General features: G+C 45.3%; 1 protein-coding gene across 13 annotated transcripts in view; it reads left to right on the top strand.

Annotated features, from left to right (window-relative positions):
• The first annotated feature begins 6,369 nt into the window (after positions 1-6,369).
• LOC119252288 (uncharacterized) overlaps positions 6,370-26,442 on the top strand; it is an 82,690-nt gene continuing 62,617 nt past the window's right edge. For 3 of the 13 annotated variants that reach the window (XM_054698694.1, XM_054698692.1, XM_054698695.1), the window contains exons 1-4: positions 6,370-6,653; positions 16,251-16,431; positions 21,614-21,806; positions 22,021-22,226. In XM_054698694.1, the coding sequence (XP_054554669.1) occupies positions 6,544-6,653; positions 16,251-16,431; positions 21,614-21,806; positions 22,021-22,217 (681 nt within the window). In that variant the 5' untranslated portion in view covers positions 6,370-6,543 and the 3' untranslated portion in view covers positions 22,218-22,226. The other 10 variants (XM_054698696.1, XM_037519471.2, XM_054698697.1 and 7 more) reach the window with 8 other exon arrangements.

Below are 26,442 nucleotides of genomic sequence, written 5' to 3' on the forward strand. Positions count from 1 at the left end.
AACAGACTCTCCTGGGGTGGGGCTTGGGGAGAGAGAGCAGGAGGAGGTCATTCTCCTAAACTTAAAGAGCCCATTGATTTATAAAATCTTGGGCAGCTGGCTGTTGCTTCCAGGAGCTGACTAAGAACAAGATGCACTGAAGGCCAGAAAACTAGCATCATGGTGGAAAGGTCAGGGTTGGAATGAACAGGACATAGGAGACTCCAGGGTCACCACCCACCAGGATCCAAGACTGTGGAGGGGAGGTGGTGGGCGACGCAGGGAGAAACAGTAGCCAAGTCTGGGGAGAAACTGTGGAGCAGGGTCCTGCCTTCTACACACATTTCTATGCAGTGACAAAAAAAAAAAATTAGGTCAGGAGACCCAGGACACCTGAAGCACCACTCAGGTAAGCTGCCTTCCACTGGTCTGAAAAGCAACACAGGAAACAGGTGAGCTAAGAACCAGAATGCCTCCTATGAAGGGGGCACAAAGTGTTCAGGAGGGAGAGCAGAGCTTCCTGGAGTTCATCTGAAAGAGTGGACAAAAAAGCCCATAAACTCCATCCCTAAGAAGAAAATCATTGCACCTAGAAAACCCACCAGATCAAACTTCCTTATCTCCTTGAACTTCTGACTCGAGATCCCTCCAACCGCCACTAATCTCTCTGGGACTCCTCAGTCTCCTTCTCTGAGCTCCCTGCAGAGTGGACCCTGGGCTCTGGCTCTGGCTTGTCCTTCTCAGCACCAACTGCCACACTCACCAGCCTTGAACTATGTCCCACCCTTACCTCTGTCCTTCAGCACCTACTTCTTGGTCTGCAGATCCTCATCCTTAGCCCAGCACAGATTCCTCTGTACCTGTAGCTCCTGCTTCTTTGTGGAATATTCTCTCTGGGTGCAGCAGGCAGCCCACAGAAGAGCAGCAAGGTCAGGCTCACCAGGAAATCCGGCTTCCCAGGAGAGGCCCGGAGGAAGAAGGTCTCTGCTGCCAGAGACCCCACAGGGACCCCATCAGGACACAGCCCAGAACAGCCCAGCCCAGCACCCCTGAGGGTGCCGGCCACTCCCTCTGACCCTGCAGGGAGTGGGGAGGGGAGATCAGCACTGACCTTGTGCTACAAAGAGGGCAGCTGATGAAGATCTCTTCCATTAACAAAGACTCAGAGTCTAAGTGAATTTGCAGCAGGGGAGGCTGGGGAGAGCCATCGAGAGCAGCTCTGCCTTTCATTCTCCCAGCCCACACTTTTATTGAAGATATGAACAAAGGAATAAGAAAATAGCATGCAATTGTGTTTGTGCTTATACAGATGAACAAGTTACTACTGGAACAAGCTTCCCTGGTTAGCGGGGAACATGCACACCAGCCAGCACATCGTCAGAGAACAGGAGTCAGTTCTGGGAAGAAGTTCTGTTTGTGGCACTTCTAATGTCCCAGAACTCCATATGCAGAGTAAACAGGTGTATTCCAAAAACTCCAGCTTCCTTTAGGTCAGCGGGCTGCCAACAACCTGGATGATAATGGCCATGGCCTTCTCCTGGCGCAGGACTGGATTGCGGATGGAACAGGTCATGCACCCCACAGAGCTGTCTCTTACCATGAGAGTGGCCTCACGCTGAACAGCCCCTCAGTGTCCTGGGCCTGGACCTTGGAGAACTCCAGGAACTGCTCCCCATGGGGGTGTCTCCACTGCACCTGGGGCTCCAGGAATTAGCCCGAGGCCATGCACACCATGTACACTCTGTCCTCCTGTGGCCCCGTCATGTGCACTTGGGAGCCAGATCCCACAACTGAGGCGGGGAGATGAGAATCAGGTGGGGCAGGACCCTCCTGTGCACACCTCCAGGGGAGGCTGTCAAGATGCATTCTGGCGGGTGTGGGGAGACCACCCCTGGGGGAGCAAGCTAGTGACCCCAACACAGAGAATAGAAGGAAGAGTATGAAAGGCTGGAGGGGCCTGGGCTCCTCCCCCAACCCTGCAGGCAGAGAGGTGATGCCCACAGGAGAGGAGAAGGAATTTCATATCTCTGTCTCCAAACACATAAGCCATAAGGATAAATAAATCAAGGATAAAACTCAGGATCAGTCTAGAGGAACAAAGCATGTATGCCAAAGTTTTCACTGGCACATTCAAACTAGGTCAAACATTATGGTCAACACAAAATCTTGAGTGGACGACCTCTAGTAGCAGGAAATATTTGAAATTACAAGTTTCCTGCAACAGATGCTATTTTGTTTCTTTTGACCACCCAATAATTCTTCCATATCCAAGCTGACCTCACTCCCACCCTCCTGGGGTTCAGGGAGAGGGAATCTCCCCACCAAGGACGACTGTTCCCTGAGCTCTGGGCCCACAGGACACCCTCTCTCCCCAGGTTAGTTCCCTCCATCCTCCTCTCCCTCTCTCTCTCCTGCATAAGCCTGTTCACACGGGATTAGTTTTCTTTGTTACCTTTCCTTTCCCTAAATATGTAATGATGTTCACAGCTTTGTAGAATCTTCTTCCCATCTGGAAGAGTAAACTACATCATCCACACACATCTGCATTTTCTCACTTCTCACCTGCGTCTCAGCTCCTCCTCTTCCTCCATTGAGTCTGCTCTGGGTGAGGGAACAAGTCTCCTATTTGACAACCCCCATCTCCATGGTGCTTCCCAGTCAGTCTCCCTTCAGCTCAGGACACTCCTGACTCCAACTAGAAACCTCCCTCATGGCTTGGTCATCCTGCCCTTCCAGGCTGTGTGTCCCATTTGGGCCCGTGTTGAGCTTCTTTCCTGATGTTTCTTCCTCTAAGTACATAGTCCCTGGGCTCAGTCACTGAGCCTCCCCTCTGCGCACAGCCAGGCCATCTTCTCCGACCTTCTCTGTCTCTATACCCATCACTTCCAAACATCAAGTGACCAGCTCTGTCCCCTGACCTCCCTCCCTCATAGCTCCAGCCCTGTGGGTTACGTTTACCAGGACAACTCACATGCACCTCACACTCACAATTCTATAACAACTCATGATTTTACCTCATCTGTGGCAAGTTCATTATTTGAAAAAACCCCATTGCTCTCCCCTGTCCAGCCCCTTTCACTCCGCACATCCTGTTCTGTTTCCTCACACTCTGACGCTGAGCTCAGTCACATGATTTGTCTACTGAGAGCTGGGCTTGTGTGACTCAAGCAGAGGTTTGAAAAGTCCTTGCACATGGGTTCTGCCCTCTGCATTCGTGTCACAAGGACAAGGTGAGTCCAGGTGCTGGACTATGAAACTCATGCAATGTTTCCCGGTCCCCAGATTCCTTAGTTGCAGCTCCCTCCTCAGCCAATAGCCAGTGACCCCATCACGTGACCAGTCCAGCCCAGGCTCACATCTGACCAGCGATGTGTGAGCAAGGCCAGCCAGATCCATCCCAGTTTGGCTGAGCTCCCAGTCTGTCCATGGTCATTACTAAATGCCACTGAGACTTGTTATGGCTGTTTGCTACACAGCATCATGGTGACAGGTAATTGACATAAAATTATTAATATTCCTGCCACCAAACAACAGGCAGACAAGGCAAAACCCTGGGAGCCTCTGCAGACCCTTCTCTTCTCCAAACTCTTCCTGTCCCCATTCTGCTCATCTGTTGGGTCTTATTTCTAAACCTCTGGTGTCTAATCCATCCTGTCCACCCACTGCCACTACATGAAGCCAGGAGACCTACCTTGCCCCATATCTGCACTCCACACCTCCAGACTGTCTCCCCTGCCATGACAGCCAGATGCATCATGCTAAGTTATGTTCTGCTTAAAATTTTCAACAGTTCCACATCCAAATTCCATTACTCAGCACACAGCCTTCACTGGTCTAAAGATGCCTTTCTTCCTAATGCTTTTCTTTCCCCCACAATTTTCACCACAAGGCCCAACACTCCAGAAATTAACTATGACTCACTACAATCTCCAAGCTGGATGAGTCCTCCTGCATTCATCTTCTGAACTGGAGGGTTCTTGGACCTGTCAGGTGCCAGTTCGAGTATCTGTTTCCTGTGCAGATTTTTGGGATTGCCCCAGGCAGCATTTACCAACCAACTTCAACCTGATGAACTGTCTCCTCACTCACTCCCACCAGCCATGAGGACGCTGTGTGCACAGAACACACCAGCTACACTCACTCCAGGCCACTTATGTGGCCTATTCCCGTGGACAGTGCACACAACGACAGCTGACAGTGCTGGGATGCAGGAGAGATGCTAACAGTAAATCACGAGATTTCATCACATGGAAAATTATTTTCATTTCTTCGTCCTGGTCTTTGTATTGGAATTATCAATATACGAGAAGATGGATACAGCTGAACTTACTGTGTGTCATTTCCCAACATATATTAACCAAATTCTCATGCCACAAGCCTAAAACTTACACAGTGATGTGCATCAAGTATTTCTCAGTAAAACTGGAAGGGAAAGGACTTGCATCCCACACATCACCACTCAACTAACCCCCTACGCCCTTCACCCTTGTGTAGATGTCTTCTCCAGGATGGACCAACCCGCACACCCACATAACACAGCAGCCTGTCCTCACTCCCCAGCACATTCCTGATCTCTGATCCCTGTTCTGCTTGGTGTTTTATTCTCTGAACATTCCAGCTTCATCTACAATCTGTTAGTTTATTATAACTGCTCTATTTCCCACTTGAGAATATAAACTCACAAGGTGAAATATTTGTCAGATTCACTGATGATTCCAAGGTAGTTTATACATAGCAAACACTACATATTTGTGCTGAATGAATGAATGAATGAACCTCCATTTTTCATATGTAGAAGAGTCACCCTTCTCTGGCTCCTTCTACCATTTGAAAGTGAAAGCTGAAATGCAATCCCAGGAGACTCCACCCTGCCCTCTGGACAGTGCATCCTGGTTATCAGCAGGGAAACATCAGGGTCAGAGGAGCCAGCAGAGGGAAGGGGAAGGCACCCTGACACCCCTGCAGGCACAGGGGAGGCACCCACCCAGAACCCACTGTTGATCACCCATTGTGCCCCAGGCTGCTTTGCTCCTAGACCCAGAACTAGGGGTGAGTGTGGGGCCCAGTCAGGACTGACACTGAGCCCCGTGCAGGGTTCTGCCTGTGCCTGATGGTGATCACCCCAATGACCCCATGGCAGCTGTCACCCCACATGGCAGGGCCTGTGAGGAGCTCCCAAGGGGCCTATTTTCTTCTCCCCTCAGCAGCTGAGCCAGAAGCCCCACACCCTGGATGCCAGGAGTCAGCACTGGGCACCAGGAGCTTCCAGGACCTGGTCCTGCCCACAGTGCGTGGATGGGGCCTGTGGCTTGTTCAGATGTTAATGTCACCCAAGACCTGGTCACAGTGACCAGACCCTGTCCCTCCAGTACATGGAGTCACCAGGAAGGCCCAATTATATGTCTCCAAGGAAACCATGGAGCCTGGGCCTTCCCTCCCCCCTCACTTCCTGTGGTTTCCCCTCCTCAGTGAAGAGCACCTGTGTCCCCCCAGTTATCTCTGCCAGAACCTCCAGGGTCATCTTCACAGTCCACTCCCCCACCCAGCCTATTTCCAATGTACTAAAAAGATGAAGATGTTTCTCTATTCATATCTCCCACCAGCACCCATCCCAAGCCATCCTCATTTTGTCCTGGCCAAGCAATTTTCTTCTTGAGGGTCTCTCTGCCCCACCTCTAGCCTCACCTCCCCCAGTCCATTTCCTTCCAAGGTCATGACCCTCTCCAGTCAGCTCATGTCATCACCCTGTCTCATCCCTTCAGGGGATCCCTCTGCTTAAAGGAGGAGTGCCCTGGGCTCCCCCTCCCTCTCTTATTCTCTCCCATTGCTCTCCTTGGGCCCCCCTATGGCTCTGGTGACTCCTCCAATTCAGGAAGGTCTCCAGCCTCAGGTCTCCTCACAGTCCCTGATTCTCCTGCTGCCTCTGCTCCCCAAACCCTCACCTTTCAGGCCTCACTTGAAGTGACCTGCTCAAAGATGCCTACCCTGACTTCCCTTGTGAACCTGCACCTGCTTGTTAGTGTTGGGGGCCTGTTCCTCCCTGCAGCCCTGACGTGTGTCATCTGGGGAACCATGTGGGATCTCAGGGGGAGGACCTGTGAGTTCTGGAAGCAGGGGGCTCCCAGAGAGAAGCAGGGCCATCCTGCAGCTCCTGCCTGGGGGAATCAAAAAGGGGGATTTCTTGGTGGGGGAGGAGGCTGTGGAACCAAGCATAAATATTGTTAGCCATTGCTTTGTGTAACTGCCATTTTAGAATTTTAGGTTTTGCTGTCCCGGGAAAGACTGCATTCCAGAGATAGTTTCTGAAATTGGAGCTACAGGCTGGAGCTGCATCTTGGTCGGGCCAGTCAGCTTAGAATGATAGTGGGGCAAAGTTGGGGAATGCATCCTTGTAGCCAATGAGTAACTGCCAGCATAATTTAGCCTTATTAAAGGACCCCTGCTTCCTTTGTTCGGGGCTCTCGCTATCTGCCACTGCATTGGTAGGTGCCGTGAGCCTGGACTGGAGTCTGTAATAAACTCCCTTTTGTATTTGCATCGGCTGTCTTTGGATTCTTGGAGGCTATGCTCGCAGAGTATGCTGATGCTGGGCACAACATTTGGGGGCTCGTCTGGGATCAGCTAGCACAGACCCCAACTACCAAACAGCTGAAGGGAGCCATTAAAGCATGCAGGTGAGTGCCAACACTCTCCCTGGTGAGGTTTTAGTCTGCAGATCTGTAGAAGTACTGAGTACCTATCATTTGTACTCTGTACCTGCAGAAGCTGTTTGTGCTCAGTACCTGTGGAAGCTGTAATTGTTTGCAAACCTGTAATTTTGTAGCCAGGAGAGGATCAGTGGATGCACTAATGAGAGCCTCTGGTGTGGACCGCGGGAGACGTCCCCATGACCACCTGATTGGCTATCCCCTGTGGGGCAGCATTGAGGTAGCATTTGTGTTTGTACTCAGTACCTGTATGGGGCCAGTTTGAAAAATTTGTTTTTGGTTCATATGTTGTGTTTGTTATTCTTAAAACTTTGGTGTTTGTCTTTACCCAGGGACCTCTGATTGGTTATCTGTACCCTCTTTGGGGCAGCACTGGGGGCCTGTTTCACTTTTGGGGAAAGTTCAAAAAGCCACTACAGCTGGCTGGTAGGGAACTGCCTCTGATCTCAACAAGCAGCTGCCTGGACATTTTCTCCAGTGTTGAGATCATTGGTATATCTCTGCTGCCTTCCAGCTGTGGGGGAATTAGAATTTCCCTTTGTCCAGCTTAAAAAATAAACAAAGAACTGCTGAGTTACTTTGCACTTGCTAACTGAAAGGTTTGGCGTGGTAAAGAAAAGGAGAGCCAGGCTGAAATTTTCAAGGGAGAGGAAAATTTATTGCACCCTAGGCAGACCTCATGGACCCAAGGAGGTCCATGGGGGTTAGTGAGGACGTGTATGGTGGGAAAAAGTTTATAGGGTGGAGGGAGTTTCTTTGTCTGAACAACAAAAAAAAATTTGTAGGGAGGGGAAGGTTCATTGTCTGAATCCTGTAGGCAGGCTTCAGCATTCCTGTTCTCAGGTGGAATTCCTGGAGGGCTTTTGCATTCCAGCCTCCTGTATGGACCTTTCACTAAAGAGCTATCTAAGGTGATTTTTGGTTGAGTAAAAAACTTCAAAATTGCTTATTGGACCTGTAAAAGTTTAGTTTCTTATTAAGACTAATTAATTTCTGATAAGAATCTGAAAACAGGCATACTATAAAGGAAGATCTTATTCTTCCTCTTCTCCTATCCTCCCCACACAAGGTTCTGAAATGAAAAAAAAAAATGTCTTTTGTCTTAAAAATGTGCTTGGTCACAGTGAGACAGAACTAAAACAATGTAAAGCCAAATAATAATTACTTAAAAATACAAACTCAAAATGTTTTTCTTATCTAAGAAAGTTAGTACAAACTGCTTAATTTTGAAATTGTTGTGGTCTTTGTTGGACCCTAGGTTTTAAGTAAGGGTTAAAATTGAATACTTGTTCTATGTAAGGATTCTAACTTCTATGTTATTAAAAACCTGCTTGATATAAGAAGGATATTAAAAATTTGCCTAAATGGATGTGTCAAACTTTTAAAAAATTGTTATTAAAGAACTGGAGTTTACTAAATTGTAGTTTCTCAGTGTTTTTGCAAATATTGGTAAAAATAACTGTTTCTTAAAATTAGCGCACATGGCCAAAATTTTTTTTTTAATTTTATTTTTATATTCCCCATACAATTGCAACCCCCCCATTCTGACCCCAATCCCTCCCCACCCGCCCCCCACCCGCCAAAAAGTGTCTCTGGTTCATAGTTTTTTGTTGATTTTGATATTCACTTTCTTATAGTTATTCATTTTCCTGGTCCCTTATTTAAGTTTTCTAGATTCCTGCTATGAGTGAGACCATCCGGTATTTTTCTTTTTCTTTTTGGCTTATTTCGCTGAGCATGATCCCTTCCAGCGCCATCCATGTTGCTGCAAATTGCATGTGTTTATCTTTTTTGAATGCTGAGTAATATTCCATGGTATATATGTGCCACATCTTCTTGATCCAGTCATCTATTTTTGGGCATTTGGGTTGTTTCCAAAGCTTAGCTATTGTAAACAGTGCTGCTATAAACATAGGGGTGCAGGTGTTCTTTGGAATTGATGTTTCTGTGTCCTTTGGGTAAATACCTAGGAGTGGAATTGCTGGATCATATGGAAGCTCTATGTTTAGTAGGTCCAGAAATCTCCACACAGCTCTCCACAGTGGTTGGACCAGTTTGCACTCCCACCAACAGTGCAGGAGAGTTCCTTTTTCTCCACACCCTCGCCAGCATTTGTTGTTGCTAGTTTTTTTAATATGTGCCATTCTCACTGGTGTAAGATGGTATCTCATGGTAGTTTTGATTTGCATTTCCCTGATTGCAAGTGATGTTGAACATTTTTTCATATGCCTGTTGGCCATTTGCATTTCCTCTACAGAGAAGTTTCTTTTTAGCTCTTCTGCCCATTTTTTGACTGGATTATTTCCTTTGTTGTTGTTGAGTCTCATCAGCAATTTGCAGATTTTTGTGATCAGTCCTTTATCATTAGTGTTGGGTGCAAAAATGTTCTCCCAGTTGGTGGGGTTTCTCTTTGTTTTTGTTTTTGTCTCTTTTGCTGTGCAGAAGCTCTTTAATTTGATGTAGTCCCAGCTGTTTATCTTTGCCTTCACTATCACTGCTTTGGGTGATGTGTCTGTAAAGATGTCTTTGATGTGCAGATCACGTAGTGTTTCGCCTATATTTCCTTCTATATATTTTATGGTTTCAGGTCTTATGTCTAGTTCTTTAATCCATTTTGAGTTGATTTTTGTGTATGGTGTGAGGTAGTGGTCAAGCTTCATTCTTTTGCATGTAGCGACCCAGTTTTCCCAGCACCATTTATTGAACAAACTTTCTTTGCTCCAATGCATAGTCTTTGCTCCTTTGTCAAAGATTAGTTGACCATAAATCTGTGGGTTTATTTCTGGATTTTCTATTCGATTCCATTGGTCTGTATGTCTGTTCTTGTTCCAATACCATGCAGTTTTGATGATTATGGCTTTGTAGTATAGTTTGAAGTCTGGGAGTGTAATGCCTCCATTCCCTTCTTTTTTTTTCAGGAGAGCTTTGGCTATTCGGGGTTTTTTGTGATTCCATATGAATTTCATCAATAATTGTTCTATTTCTTTGAAGAATGACATTGAAATTTTGATTGGAATAGCATTGAATCTGTATATTGCTTTTGGAAGGATGGCCATTTTAATAATGTTTATTCTTCCAATCCACGAGCAGGGGATGTCTCTCCATTTCTTTGTGTCTTCTTCTATTTCTTTTAACAGTGTTTTATAGTTTTCTTTGTATAGGTCCTTTACCTCTTTTGTTAGATTTATTCCCAAATATTTGATTTTTTTTGTTTCAATAACAAAAGGGATGGTTTTTTGATTTCTTCTTCTTCAGATTTATTGTTTGTGTATAGGAAGGCTACTGACTTTTGCATGTTGATTTTGTATCCTGCCACTTTACTGAACTGATTGATGAGTTGAATTAGCTTTTCTGTGGAGTTTTTGGGGTTCTCTATGTATAATATCATATCGTCTGCAAATAGTGATAGTTTGACTTCTTCTTTTCCTATTTGGATTCCTTGGATGTCTTTCTCTTGTCTTATTGCCCTGGCTAGGACTTCCAGTATTATATTGAAAAGCAGTGGTGAGAGTGGACATCCTTGTCTTGTTCCAGATCTTAATGGAATTGCTTTCAGCTTTTCACCATTGAGATTGATACTGGCTGTTGGCTTGTCATAGATGGCCTTTATGATGTTGAGGTATGTTCCTTGTATCCCAAGAATTTCAAGGGCTTTTATCATGAATGGGTGTTGCACTTTGTCGAAAGCTTTCTCAGCATCTATTGATATTATCATATGGTTTTTATATTTCTTTTTGTTGATGTGTTGGATAACGTTGATTGATTTTCGGATGTTAAACCATCCTTGTGCCCCTGGACTGAATCCTACTTGGTCGTGGTGAATTATCTTATGGATACATTGTTGGATTCTGATGGCTAAAATTTTATTGAGGATTTTTGCATCAGTGTTCATTAGGGAGATTGGCCTGTAGTTTTCCTTTTTAGTGTTGTCCTTGTTCGGTTTTGGTATTAGTGTAATGTTGGCTTCATAGAACGTGTTTGGTATTGTCCCTTCCTTCTCAATTTTTTGGAAGAGTTTGTGAAGGATAGGCACTAATTCGTCTCTGAATGTTTGGTAGAATTCATTTGTAAATCCATCAGGTCCTGGGCTTTTGTTTTTGGGGAGGTTTTTGATTACCATTTCAATTTTGCTAATTGTAATTGGTCTGTTTAGGTGTTCTATTTCTTCTTTATCTAGCTTTGGGTGATTGTAGAGTTGTAGGAATTTGTCCATCTCCTCTAGATTATTAAACTTATTTCCATATAACTGTTCATAGTAGTTACTGATTATTCTTTTGATTTCTGCTGTGTCCATTGTGATTTCTCCTCTTTCATCGATGATCCTGTTTATTTGTGCTTTCTCCCTTTTTTCCTTTGTGAGCCTGGCTAGGGGTTTGTCTATTTTATTGATTTTTTCAAAGAACCAGCTCTTGGTTTCATTGATCTTTTGGATTGTTTTTTTAGTTTCAATTTCATTTATTTCTGCTTTGGTTTTTATTATTTCTTTTCTTCTACTGGTTTTGGGGTTTTTTGTTGTTCTTTTTCTAGATCTTTGAGCTTCGAGATTAGGTTGTTTCTTTGAGTTCTTTCTTGTTTCTTGATGTGAGCTTCTATTGCTATATATTTTCCTCTTATTACTGCTTTTGCTGCATCCCATACATTTAGGATATTGGTGTCCTCCTTGTCGTTCAATTCAAAAAATTTTTTAATTTCTTCTTTGATCTCCTCATTAGTCCAGTGGTCTTCCAGTAGTGTTAAACCACTAAATTTTGAATTAGTTTTTGTTTACCACAATTTTAGATCACAATCTCAAAATTTAGGATTTTTTTAAAAATATATATATATATATATATATATATATATATATATATAGGCACCATTTATAGTTAATCCTCTGGAGGTAAAAACAAAACAAAACAAAACACAAAGACAGAAACAAACAGACACAGAGATCTCTTGATATACATTTTAAAATTTTGGCCATGTGTATATATTTTAAGGAATAGTCATTTTATCAATATTTGTGAAGACACTGAGAAACTACAATTTAGTAAATTTTAGTTCTTTAGTAAGAATTTTTAAAGTTTGACACATGCATTTAGCCAAGTTTTAATATCCTTTTTATATTAAGCAAGTTGCTAATAAGATAGAAACAAGAATCCTTGCATAGAACAACTCTTTAATTTTAACTCTTACTTAAAATTTAGACCAAGACCCTTACTTAAAATCTAGACCAAGACTACAACAATTTTAAAGTCAAGCAGTTTGTATTAACTTTCTTAGATAAGAAAAACATTGAGTTTTTATTTTTACGTAATTATTATTTGGCTTTACATTATTTTAGTTCTGTCTCACTGAGACCAAGCACATTGTTAAGAGAAAATACTTTTTTCTTTCTTTCTTTCTTTTTTTTTTTAGAACCATGTATGGGGGGTACAGAAGAGGCAGATTTTTACAGTCTGCCTGTTTTTAGGCTTTATTAAAATTTGAAGTTTATAATTCAGCTCAAAAATGTCTGAATTATCACTTTATATTTTGCCAGGTTAATTAGTTTTAACAAGAAACTTAACCTTTTACAATTCAAATAAGTAAATTTAAAAGCTTTTATTTAATCAATAAGCATTTTGTATAGCTTGTTAGCAAGTCCAAAGTAACTCAGCAGTTTTTACCTTAGACAACCTAGACTTTAAAATCAGAAAAACACAGGGAAATAGAACTTTTTCCCTAGAATGAACCAAAATAATTTTTCAAGGTGGACAAAGGGAGAGTCCAATTCCCCCACAGTTGGAAGGCAACAGAGACATACCAATGATATCAACTCTGGAGAAAAAGTCCAGACAGCTGCTTGCTGAGACCAAAGGCAGTCCCCCACCAGCCAGTTGTAGTGGGTCCCTTACTTTTTAGTCCCCAGCATTTTTACCTTTTGCCTTGACTGTGACCAAGGAGGGTTATCTGGAGAAGATGCCATTTATGGCCAAATTGGGCTAGTTTTGAAGAATGTGGCTTAAGGGCATGTCCCATGGAATTGAGATAGAGCATTTTAGACAACAAAACTGATTTTTTTTTTTTTTGTCATAGCCCTTGAACTGGCAGTAGCCCAGAGCCTGATATTTACTTGTCTTAAACTCCCTTTTGAAAAAATGCCATGAGACAAATTTATAATACCAAAGGTATAATTAGCTGGACCTAGGATTTGAGGCAAACCTGTATATACATCTCTGTCATAATAGGAAACTCAGCCTCTCCTGCCTGTGCCAACTGGCAGGATTAAAATAGACACCAGGGAAAAGGCCCCCAGGGGTGCCCCAAGATTTTTATAAAAGCCTCTTACATCTTCCAACTCATAAACTCACTTGACAAAAGCTGAAGGAAGTTTGCCTTATAGGGGGAAGGACCAAGAAAGTGAAAGTCCTTTTTTAGACTGTTAGACCTCCGTGACTCTCACCTAGGTGCTGACCTAGCAGAACGCCTTTTCTGGACCATTGGATCTCCTGGATGTCCAGGGTTCCAAGGGTCACAGCTTGGCCACTCTGAGCACCCTTGTAGTCCACGGATGAGAGAGAAAAGTGAGGAATCAATGACAAGAAAATCCTGACATTCCCACTCAGCAAGTGGGGGATCAGGAAACCTTGCCAGCTGAGAATTTTTTTTTGCAATCAAATAAAGTACAGAGAAAAAGTTTGTGAAGTCTACTGCCTGTCTGAAGCCCCACAGGAAACTGAGAAGTAAATCAGTTGTAGTGCAAGAGAAGGAAGAATGGGGAGGAGAGAGAGCAGGGAAAGATAAGAGGAGCCATATAAATTATCCTAACAGGGATCTGAGGCCAGGATGGTGTTCTGTGTCGGATCCTGTGTGGTGCTTACTGAGGAATGACTTTCCCAACTGTCACATTGGGACCATTCATCTTCTACTGGATCTCAGCAACTCCTCCTCTGCTGAAGGCAAGGGAGGATGACCCGAGCTGCTGGGAGATCAGCCCCTTATGTGCAGCTCCTGGATGGCCTCTACATGACATTTGTGCCTAGCACTTTGGAGACTGTAGTCCCTCATACGATGACAACCAGACTTTTATTCTCTGACTGGCACATGGGCTAGTCTCCTTACCTGGTCTGGTCACCAGTTTATCCTTACAGGAGGTTTTGTTTTTTTTTTTTAAAGATTTTTTTTTTTTTTAAGATTTTTTTTTTTAATAGAGACATGTTTTTTATTTATTTATTTGTTTGTTTGTTTGTTTTGTTTATACAAGCACTGGGTACAGTCAGAAGCGCGGGAGGGTGAGAGAATTCACCAGAGCCAGAGCGGGGAGCAGAACAGGCAGAAGGACCGAAGTACACTGCTGAGGGGAGCAGCGGGCGGCAGGAGAGGTCTGCACGCCATGTGGGACCCTCCTCCGGTGGCTGGGGAGCATCCGGGGATTGAACCGGCGCCTCAGAGGCCGCGGGCAGCTTCGCAACCCAGCGCTCTACCACTGCGCCACCGGGGAGGCCCCTTACAGGAGGTTTTAAGGCAGTCACCCTTTGGCATTTACTGACTGTTCTGTGCCCTTTTTATGGCCTCTTTGATTGCTCCGAGAAAAAGAAAATGTTTAGTAGGAGGAGCTTAGGACAAGATGAAGATAGAGAAAATTTGTGCCTCTCGGCTCACTTACATTAAATCTTGTGAGATCCTGGACGAGCCCCCAAAATGATACCGGAAATGCCAGGCCTAGTCTCCCAGCCAGGAACAGATCCCAGGTTGCAGGGGCAGAGCTTAGTCCCAGCCACTAGACCAGAGCATTCCCCCACCTTGTTTTAAGTTTTTTTATTCAAACTCCCATCCCTGGGGAACCAGGGACAACACATTTGTACAAAATTTAGAAAATTAGCCAATAGCACATACAAGGTTTTTATCCCTCTCTTAAGAAGCATATGTTTAATAATATCTATAAAGAATCTCCTTTCTCTAGATTCTTTATGGTATATCACTTCTCAACTATCAGTTCTGAATTACTGCTCCTATATAAACTTTGCTTATCTCTGCAAAGCGGGGCACTCTGCCCTATTGAGCAGAGTCTCACCTGTCCCTGAAATAGAAAGGAGGATTACCTTACAGGCCCCACGCTGGGCGCCACTTGCTGGGGACCAGCCTCGGCAAACTGTCGTGTCAGGGGTTCCCGTAAGGATGAGACAGTGTGGACAAACCTGAGGGATTAGGGGGAAAGAGGAGGGGGAGTGAGAAGACTCAGATACCTGATCAGAGTGCAGACAGCATCCTGCTGAGGGTCTCAAAAGCCCTTTGTACATTTCAAGCAAATCATGAGAGTACATAAGCATATGCATTAAGGCAGGAAGATAACAATCATCACATCTTTCTCAAGAACAGCCAAGGGTCTATTTGCCCTCTTGCAAAGGTCATTACATTTATAATTTTTTGATTTAAAGAAGGCACAGTTGCTAAACAAAAGTGTTCTTAGAGTAGTCATTTACTTTAAACAGTCATTTTATTACTATCAAAAAGCTTATGTGACTGCAACTAACATTTCTATGTTTGCCATGGTGAAGGATTAACTAAGGGCTAGGGAAACAAAGGGCAGGAAGTTACCTAGGGGAAGGGAGACAAAGGTTTTTTTCTTAACTAACCTATAAAGTTTAGACTAACATATAACCAAAAACGATTAAAGCAAAAAACAGAAGGCTATTATAAAGAAATCATCATGTATAGTTAATGCCAGGCAAGCCACACTGACTCTTCCAGAGCCCCCAGCTCTCAATTAAGGGAGGAATTCTCCTAATCTAACAAAAGAGTTTTCTTCCTATTACTCCTCTACTTATCTAGTCAGCCTAGTTTCCGTATATGACTTTAAGATCAAGGGAAAATTTCTTTCTCTGTAAGATTGCTGATTGTTGTTTTAAGGAATTGCAAATATTTCATCAGGGGCAGGGTCAGAGATGGTTATAGCTTTTGGTTCTCAAAATGGTTTATATGTAACATATCAGTTGTTGTAACATTGACTATTTATTTCCAAGTGCATTATTTGTGCTGCCATGGTTATTAGCTCGACCAGTCACAAAATTGTTGTGGACTTACTCTTGAATGCATACACTAACAGCTACCATACCCACTGTCACATCCAGGGGAATCAGCCCTAAACAAACAGGAAGAATTTAGCAGGAGCCGGCTATGGCGCCTCCTGGCTTATTAGGAATTTTCTTACACTTGGAGCATGGCCACCCAACTGCTATCTTTAACTTTAAAGTAAGAGAATTTCCTTCTGCATTTAGCCCTTACCTCAAAAGACCACATCTCCATATTAAAGACCTGGCCAAGGGATGTTTATAGCTTTTTGTTCCCAGAAGATTTTTCACTTGTTAATGTAAGGCTGAATGTTGAATTACTGCCTTTTGGCAGAGAATTACTAATTTTATAAAAAATGTAATATTTGTATCACACAGTGCCATTTGCCATCAAATTGGTTATTCAGTAATTGATCAAAAAGCATTTTTAGTTTTACCTTTAAATGCATATTTTGACAATAGTAGAAACTAGCCATAAACAAATAAGGAGAATCTAGTAGGAGTCAGCTAACTAGATTCCTAACTTTTCAAGAATCTGCCCCAGGCCCGGACCTTTGTCAGAGGATATGAGTAGTATGGCTCCCACCAGGCTGCCTCCTGCCCTGTCACTCCCCAGCCCTGAGGAGAGGGCGCCTGCTCCTGCCCCAGCTCTGTGCTCTGCCTCCTCCCCTACCTGCTGCTCCTCCTCCAGCTGCCCTCTGGGAGGTCCCAAGGTGAGTATGTCCCTCCCTGTCCTATGTCACCCTCTGGTGCATGGGGCCCAGGGGCTCTGGGAGCTCCTCCTTCAGGAATTGCCTTTGTCAATTTGACTTAGCATAAATGCCTTCAAGTTCCATCCATGTTTTTTTAAATAACATGATTTAACTTATTTAAAAAAAAAGTCTGTGGGCCTCCCTGGTGGCGCAAGAGGTTAAGTCTCAGCATTATCAAGCTATCATCAGTCACTGTAACAGGAGTTCGATCCCTGGCTAGGGAGCTACCCTCCTGGTGCAGCAGACCTCTCCTGCTCAACTGCTGCTCCCTTCAGCAGTGTATTTCAGTACATCTACCTGTTCTGATCCCTGCTCTGTCTCTGGTGAGTCCTCTCACCCCCACAACCCCACACCTCTGGCTTACACCCCATCCCTTGTATGTATACATAAATAAAATAAATCTTCAAAAAAAATCTGAGTACTATTTTATTATGTGTGTGTGTATTTATGTAATTTTGCTCTATTTCTTTGAATGTACCTCTGTTTTCCTGTCTCTCTCTTCAAATTGTGGAATATCCACCATGCTTATGTTGCCTTTCCTCCTAGTTAGTTAGTTCCTGGTTAGTTCTTCCAGTTTTTTTTTTTTAATTTTTCACTTTTTTCTTCTAATTCAGTCCATTATTCTTTATTAGTGTGAGGTCAACTGATTTGATCTTCTCTTTGGTCTATTCTGCTCCAATAGCTTCTCCAGGAGTGAGTAGCTTCTCTGCTATCTTTTTTTACAACCCCATCTCTGTGATGTTAATTTAAAGCTTCAATTTCTATTTTCCATTCACTGATTTTATTTTCCAAGTCATTCATTAGTGTTCTGAATTTTGTTTTATCTTTTTTTATTCACTTTTCTGTGTTTCTCCATCTCTTTGACTTTCTTTATGATGGCAATTTGAACTCTACCTGATAGTAAGATATGATCTTCCATATCTTTGTAGTTGCATATTGCATCATTGGTCTCATCTTGTAATACCACGTTCCCTTGAGATCTCAAGTTTCTGCGGCTTATTTTGCTGCTTTAAATTTCCTATTTTTGAAAAAATGCATCTGTAGTGGTAAATTACAGAGTTCAACTACTTCTGCTTTCCATCAGGTGACATTGTGTTTTCAGACATGTAATTTATGCAGGACTAGAGACCTGATCCTTGAGATGCTGAGTCAGAGACTGTGGGGCCTGCAGTCATCCAGCCTCTGAGATGGGTGCCCTGGCTAGGGCATGTGAGCTAATGTTTGTGGCACCCCTACACCCGCCTCTCTGAGATTCTCCCTGTGCACACTGTCCCTGAGCTTCAGGAGGGTGGGGACAGTCCTGAGTGGGGAGGGGGGATGCATCCAGCTCTGTGCCTTGTTTCTTCTCTGAGGACCTTGGTAGCTGGGAGCGCCCAGTCAGAGCTGTGAGCCTCCTCACTGTCAGCTCTCCCTGCCCAGGGTCACGTGCCTGGTTGAGTGACCACCACAGTGTGTGCTGCAGCCTCCCCCACCCTGACCACAGCCTCCAGGTGTCTTCTCTGCCTAACTCTAGTCAGTGAAGCATGACTCTTCTCTGTGTTCCTTTTGGTGCTATCTGCCTGGTGACGGCTGTAGAGAGTGCCCCGTTTTGTCGCAAGCCTGGTGTTCTCTGGGTACCCTGTCCACTCATTCACATTGATGATCCTCTGTGCAATGAAACGGATTTCCTCAGACACCTTCTTAGTACCCCAAAAAATCTTTTGAAATGCACATTCTTGGGTACATCCCAATCTGTTGCATCAGACCTGGGGTAGGGTCCTGGCATTTTACCATTACAAGCCGTCATCGTGATTGTGTTGCTGAAGATGAGAACAAGAGATTTAGAGTTTTTTATGGAAGGTCCTGCTATCAGGTACACTAGTGAATGAGGGAGCATCTTTGACATTATTTCTGGACCAAAAGTTGTGGTTGGAAGATCTTTCCCAGATTCAGAATTGTCACTGTTAATCCTTCATGTCAGCTGTCTGCTCATCAGACACCCTCCCTCAGCCTGCCTGGGCCTCCCCCAGTAATAGTGTGTGTTCCCTAATATGACTGTGTCTCTCAGCCTTTCTAACTCCCATGTTTGTGTTCACAGAGAGCTTCCATGTGCTTGACCCCAGACCCCATTGTGGCAGAGCTGGGTGAGGATGCACACTGCCTTGCTTCCCTGTTCCCAGTCATGAGTGCAGAGAACATGGAGTTGAGGTAGTTCCGGCCCAAGGTCTGGGAATCGGTGTTCACCTATTAAGATGGACAGGAACAACATGAGGAGCTGATGGCCCAGTATGCAGGGCAGACCTCACTGGTAGGGGAATTCCTTAGTGAGGGGGAAGATGCTGTGACCATCCACAAGGTCCAGGCTACTGACAATGGGCTGTACACCTGTTTCTTCAGCAACAGAGACTTCCGTGGGCAAGCCAGCTTGGTGCTGCAGGTGACAGGTTGGTGACATGTTAAATATCTCAGAGTCCTGGAGTTTTGGAATTGGGGAGAAAATAAGGGCAATGGAATTTAGTTTTTCATTTCATTTATGAGTAAGAAAAGGCTTATTAATTCATGCTTTATGAAATGTAAATATGCAGGGTACCTACCACATGTCTGGCTCTGTTCTAAGCTCTTGGACACAAAAGCAAATTTAATAAAGTTCTTCACTCTGTGAGTTTATTTTTGTAGTGGGAGAAAGAGCAATTGTAATAAATAACCAGGACATAAATGACTTTTCAAAGCGAGAAGGGATGAGGACAGGAAGCTAAATGGAGCAGGGAGATGGGTCAGCAATGTGGGGTGGGGCTGAGGGGAAGTTATAGTAATAAATAGCAGCTCAGGCTGGGGCCATGGGAGCAAAGACTCCAGGGAAGTGGGAATACAGCTGAGTAGATATCTGATGTGTGGGTGTTCCTTTCTCCCCAGTTTATAGACAGATAATTACTATGTATCATATGTAATGTGAGGCATACAGCATAATGACTGATTTATATATACAGTGAAGTGATGGCCACAATAGGTTAAATCACATCTGTCAGCTATTATAGGTTTGATAAAAAGAAAAAAAATGAAGCAAAAGGGAAAATTTCATCATTGTGGAAAAAATTCTTTGGAGTTTGTCTTTTAACAACTTCCCTACACATCACACAGCAATGTTGGCTATAGGCACATTGCACATTACAGGGAAGGGAATTTCTACTTGTAGGCACAGCCCATGTGAATGACCTGGGGGGAGCGTATGTTTGGTGTGTGATCTGCTCACATGGAGTCCTCATGGCTGGTGGGGGAGAGAGAGGGGCAGGGTGTTGTGAGGTGACAATACTCTCATAAAAAATGTGGTAAGTACATGGCAGAGAGGTCAAGGGTGGCTGATGAATGCTCCCAAAGGTAATCATAAAAACCTCCATAGGATGTAGATATTTGAGCTGGGACGTTATTATATCTAACAGGTTCTATAAAGCCCTCAGATCAGATGCAGAAGGGACGATGGAGTCCACAGAGCCTGGCGATTGTGGACAACAACTATTAGATTCTTTAGTTTGGGGTGCTAGGCCTTGAGGGCACAGGTGTAAAAAGTGTGAGCACTGCAGAGAGAAGAGGCTGGGGAGAAGTTACAGAGAGGAGTCCTGGTGCACATGTTGTGGTGTTTGCATGTGGAGCTGTTGGAGATTTTCAGCACAGCAGCACTTAGCATGATGACTCTGGCAGGAGTGGGGAGGACATGGGCAGGGACAATATCTGGAGTTGTGGCTGTAGTTACGGGGTGGGGACCTGGGCTGGTTCACACAGTGGTGGTGGGTGTATAGGAGGTGCCCTCAGTGAGGTTCAGAAATAACCCAATTGATTGAGGAGAATTGGGTCACAGAATTTAAAGTGGAAGAAGGGATTGCAGAGGCTTCTGAGGTTTTGTAGAGTCTGTTATTTAATGTCAGGAACATTGATAAATGTGTATCAGTTGCCGGTTACCATAGTGATGCTGTGTAACAAACTCTCAGGGGTCTGTAGTAATGGACTTGTATTCACATGGGCTGGAGGGGACTTCAGCTAACCTGGGATTGACTTGACTATTCTCCACTGAACATACTCCCACATTTTTTTGTCAGGTGAAAAGGTCACCATGTGGACCTTACCTGGGCTTGTTTACAAGAATGATGGAAACTGAGTATTGGCGGAGGGAGACCAGCTTTGGGGGAAAGACTGGTGACAGGCCCTGCTCCATGAGCTCATTCTTCATAGCACCTGGAGTATGATGTCCTTCCATGGAGCTGGCAGAGGGAAGACCCATGGGGCCAGCACTTTAAACCTCTGCTGAGTCACATGAGCTGATCATTAGACACATGAAGTCACATGACTGAATCCAAACATGGCAGAGTGTGAGCCTGATATGAAGATGGATGAAGAATTAGGAACATTTTTATCACTAATTTACCTCAGATGAGACAATAGCATGAGTTCAGATGTAGAATTTTGGGTATGAAGAACATGTAAGGAATCCTGGCAGATGTAACCCACAGGGATGGGTTATCAGGGAAGGAGGTAGGAGGCTGGCGAGGTGATATCTGGAAGTGATGTGTGAAGAGACACAGAAGCTGAGGGAGAATTCCTGGGAACGGGTGTGCGATAAGACAGGGCTTTAAGGACTGGACCCTGGGACTGTGCTGCCTTCCAGGAATAGGAACAGGGAGAAAAGTCAGGAAAGCGGCTCAGCAGGGGTCCAAGTCACAACAAGGCACCCTCAGACGGAAGTGACCAACCCAAGATGGTGGTGGTTTCAAAATGAGGTCAGGAGTGTCCTGAAAGAAGGGAGACTGGATGAGAGAACCTTGGAGACTGGAGTGGACAAAGGGAGACTTTGGTTGAATCACCCAGAACAGAATGGACTGGAAGGATAAGCTGCCAGATGGAGGCTGAGAGGTTGCTGAGAAATAAGAAAATACAGATGTTTATGGATTATAAGGTGTACTCTTCAAACAAGAAAAGAATTCTCCGAATGTTTGAACATGTTTATATAATTATAAAAATAGTAGGTAGAAAGGTAGAGATGAAAATATCAGGTCATCATCTTGCTCCCCAAGTGGTGGTTTCCAACAGACCCCTCAGTTTGCACCTTGACAGCCTCCCCTGGAGGTGTGCACAGGAGGGTCCTGCCCCACCTGACTCTCATCTCCCTCCACAGGTGTGGGCTCTGTCCCTCAAGTGCACATCACGAGCCGGAGGAGGATGGGATGCATGTGGTGTGCACGGCCTTGGGCTAGTTCTCAGAGCCCCAGGTGCTGTGGAGACACCCCCGGGGGGAGCAGTTCCTGGAGTTCTCCAAGGTCCAGGCCCAGGACACAGAGGGGCTGTTCAGCGTGGAGGCCACTCTGGAGGTAAGAGACAGCTCTGTGGGGACCGTGACATGCTCCATCCTCAACCCTATCTTGGGCCAGGAGAAGGCCATGGACATTGTCATCCCAGGTCAGCGCTGCCCCCCCTCCCTACTCCCTGCAGGGTCAGAGGGAGGGGCCGGCACTCCCAGGTGAACTGGGCTGGGGTGTCCCGGGCTGTGTCTTGATGAGGTCTCTGTGGGGTCTCTGTCTGCAGAGCCCTTCTTCCCCCAGACCTCTCCCTGGAAGCCGGCTTTCCTGGTAAGCCTGCCCTGGCTGCTGCTCCTGCTCCTGCTCCTGGGGGCTGCCTACTACACCCAGAGGGAACATTCTGCACAGATGCGGGAGCTGCTGCTCAGAGCATTACATGCTGGGTTAAGGAGTGGAACCTACAGACAAAGGAGGAGGCTCTGAAGGACACAGGTAAGGTAGGGCAGGGCAAGGCTGGTGAGTGTGGCAGTGGGTGCTGAGAGAGTCAAGCTGACACCAGAGCCAGAGCCCAGGGTCCCTCTGCAGGGAGATCAGAGCAGGTGCTGAGTCCCAGAGGGGACAGTGGAGCTTGGAGGCTCGTGTTGGTCTGAAGGTGGAACTTCTAGGACACAGAGATGTTCATTTTTGTGTCTTCTCTAGGCACACATTTTGTTCTTAGGGTCAAGTAATGCTTATATTTTTAATTCTATTGGAGATGAGCTCTAGGCAATTCCAGGTAAGCTCTGCTTTCCCTCCTGAACCCTGTGTCCCCTTCATAGGAGACACTCTGGTTCTTAGCTCACCTGTGTCCTGTGTTGTCTTTCAGACCAGAGGAAGGCAGCTTACCTGGCTGGTGAGTGATGCTCCAGGTGTCCTGGGTCCCTGTCCCCTGTGCTCAGGGGTCCCTCCCCTTGGGTGTCTCAGCACAGACATGTGGCCCCTTCCCTGGGGTGGAAGTGGGAGCTGGTAGGAGGCAGGACCCTGCTCCATGGGCTCTCCAGACCTGGGTGCTATTTTCCCCCCATTCTTGGGATCCTGGTGGGTGGTGACCCTTGGAGTTTCCTGAGTCCTCGTCTCATTCCAGCCCTGACTTTCCCACCATGGTGCTGGCTTTCTAGTCCTCAATGCATCTGGTTCTTGGTCAGCACCTGGAAGTAAAGCAGCTGCTCTGGGATTTGAAAAGCAAATGGACTCTTGAAGTTTAGGAGTGTAATCCCCTCCTGACCTTTCTCCCCAAACAACCCCAAGGAGAGTCTGTTCTCTCTGCTCCTGAAGATGCTGATCAGTAGTGCTGGGAGAGGTCGGCGTGACCTTGCATGGGAGGGGGTGGGGAGACTTTCCTCTCCCAGAGAGTGTTTATCACTAGAAACACTGCATTGGTGGAAGATGGGCCATTTCTACTCTGGAGCTGGTGTGATGTCCATGTTGTGGTTTTAAAGTGTTTTTTTGTTTTTGTTTTTTTTTATAGAGGCATGTTTTATTTATTTATTTGCTTGTTTGTTTGTTTGTTTGTTTTGTTTATACAAGCACTGGGTAAAGTCAGAAGCACAGGAGGGTGAGAGAATTCACCAGAGCCAGAGCAGGGAGCAGAGCAGGCAGAAGGACCGAAGCACACTGCTGAGGGGAGCAGCGGGCGGCAGGAGAGGTCTGCGCGCCTTGTGGGACCCTCCTCCAGTGGCCGGGGAGCAGCCGGGGATCGAACCGGTGCCGTAGAGGCCGCGGGCAGCTTTGCAACCCAGCGCTCAAACGCTGCACCACTGGGGAGGCCCCATGTTGTGGTTTTATTTCATCTTCCCATTAATTTCCAAGGAAATACTGAATGTAATAATTATGGAATAATATGTATGTTAAAAAATATCTTCCCATATACTGTTTTTGATCCTGTGTAGCAACACTGACTAGCAGGTGAAGCAGGAGCTTTGAAGGCTGAGGGGCCCAGAGCTGCTCAGTAACTTGCCAAAGTCCCACGGCAGCAGCAGGCAGCGCTGGGTCAGTCTGTCCTGCAGACTCCTGACCTGAACTAGGGGATTTCCCACCATCCTCTTCTGTCTGCACAGGGCAAGAGGTCATGAATTCTCAGCCTCTCTCATCTACCCCCTAGATAGTCTCACCAGCAGAACAGGGGGGAGACCAGGGCCCGTGGGTCACATGAGCAGCTGGTTATGCTGAGGTCTTACCTGTGTGTTCCCCTTCAGCCTGGAGGAAAGCCCAGCTGTACGCAGGTGAGTGGCCCTGAGGGGCTTGGGACTCCCTCCTAGTCTCTGTTCTCTATCAGGGGACCCTACCAGGAAGAACTTGGAACTCTTCCTTCACACTACAGCCTCCATCTGAGAACTGCAGGGCCCCTCTTGTGAGCACAAACCTACCTCCATGTGCCCTGTCCTCCCTGCAGGTCATGTGGGGTCAGGACACCCTCTGACCCCTTGTCACCTGATCCTTCCTGTGGTGAGGACAGTAGGAGTCAGTGTGAGGAGAAGCTGCAGCAGGGACAAGTGTGTGGTTCAGGATTTGCTGATTTCTGGAAAATTCCAGACATTCTACTTCCTGCTTCCAATTCAGGTCTTGCTAAGGGGTCCTGGGTTATGGATCCCTCTGGATCCCAAATCCCAGTCCTATTTTGGATCTAGTTTTTGTTTCCTGTTTCCTCTTGATTCTCTGTCTTCTCATGCATGCTCTGATTCATGTTCCCACTGCATTTTTCTTATAATCCCTTGTGGGTGCTGAGGAATCAGTTGTTTAGAGCAAGTGTCTGAGTCTGGTCAGAGCTTCTGGGGTGTTTATGACTCCTGGGCAGGGGCCTGTGAAAGGTCTAAATTACATGTAAAATCCAGTGTGTGTGTGTGTGTGTGTGCCCATGTGGCTGTATTTTTGTGTCTTTGTAACAAGATAAACAATGCACGTTTTTTCAGAACCATTATCTTTTTTTTTTAATTTTTTAAAATTTCTTTTTTTTTAAAGATTTATTTATTTATTTATTTATTTATTTATACAAGCCCTGGGTACAGTCAGAAGCACGGGAGGGTAGAGAATTCACCAGAGCCAGAGCAGGGAACAAACAGGCAGAGTGACAAAATACACTGCTTAGGGGAGCAGTGGGCAAGGCAGGAGAGGTCTGTGCACCATTTGGGACCCTTGATGGTGGCCAGGGATCAAACTTGCACTGCACAGGCTGGGGGCAGATTTGCAGCCCATTGCTCAACCGCTGCACCACCAGGCCCAGAACCATCATATTTTTAAGGAGAATTTTGTCTGACTCTCTCATGGTCGCTATTAAGTAGTTTTTTTTTTTTTTTAAGAGGTAACTATGTAGACTGGAAAAGAACAAACCTAAAATGATTATAATCCATTCCCAAAGAATAGGGGGGAAATTTGAAAGAAAAGTCTGGATGGAGATAGAGCAGGGAAGGAAGGAGAGGAGTATGTGGGAGAAGAGCCTTCTAGAGGTTTTGGGCACAGTCACCAGTTTTGAATCTGTGCTGTGAAGACACTGTGCAAGACTTGGGAATGAAATACAGTGGGCCTTTTGAAGTACTTCACATAAAGTCACACTTTAAAAACCATTATTGAGGTGACCATCTAATTGCGTTGCTTCTCACATGAGCTCCCCAGTAACCCCAGGGCAGGGTCTGCACAGGGTCCTGCAGGGAAGGTCAGAGATGCAGGTGAAGGGAGATCTGAGTCTCCTGGAGTTGAGTCACATACCCTTTCCCTGCTCAGGGGCTTGTTTATGGTCCTGGACACAGACCCTGCGCCACAGAGAGAGGGGCTGTGGGGAGGGTCCTGTGACCAGGAGTGTGAGGACCCTCCTGAGAGTCTCCCTGGTTCCCCTGGGACTCATTTCCACACAGTGAGGATCATAGCATCATTGTCTTTACCATCATTCCAGCCTCTGCTGAGTTCATGTCTCATGCATTTTTTTTTTTAAAGATTTATTTTTTTTATTTATTTATTTATTTATTTATTTATTTATTCATATAAGCACTGGGTACAGTGAGAGAATTCACCAGAGCCAGAGCAGGGAGCAGAGCAGGCAGAAGGACCGAAGTACACTGCTGAGGGGAGCAGCAGGCGGCAGGAGAGGTCTGCGCGCCATGTGAGACCCTCCTCCGGTGGCCGGGGAGTAGGTGGGGATTGAACTGGTGCTGCAGAGGCTGCGAGCAGCTTCGCAACCCAGCGCTAAAACCGCTGCGCCACCGGGGAGGCCCATGTCTCATGCATTTTAACATAAACTTTCCTTTGGCATGCAAAAAAATGATGTGTTTGAATAAAACACCATTAATATACTAGAATCAACATTTTGATATTGACAGATTCACAGATGGATACATGTGTGATCTCGTATTATTTGTAAAATTCAACAAAAAAATTTTACTTAAAGTTTTCCTACAAAAATGAACTGACTAGCGCAGTCAGTGCACAAACAGTCCTGGGCACACTGTATCTCACATTAAATGCCACTTTGATTTTCTCTTTTTGTTCCTGCTGCTCCTGTTCCTGTTCTCCTCCACGCCCTCTTTTTTATTGTTGTATGAAGAAGCGTGGTGTAGAGCATTAGAGCTGCATGTCAACTAATGTCTCAGCAAAAACAAGTAAATTTATAATCTCCATTTTTTTACAAAGAGGTCACATATATGCCACCCAGTCATTGCATGTGATCTTGTTTCTTGTC

This window comes from Talpa occidentalis, unplaced genomic scaffold (genome assembly GCF_014898055.3).
Source record: "Talpa occidentalis isolate TD23 unplaced genomic scaffold, MPIMG_talOcc4v2.1 talOcc4.2, whole genome shotgun sequence".
NCBI lineage: Eukaryota > Metazoa > Chordata > Mammalia > Eulipotyphla > Talpidae > Talpa > Talpa occidentalis.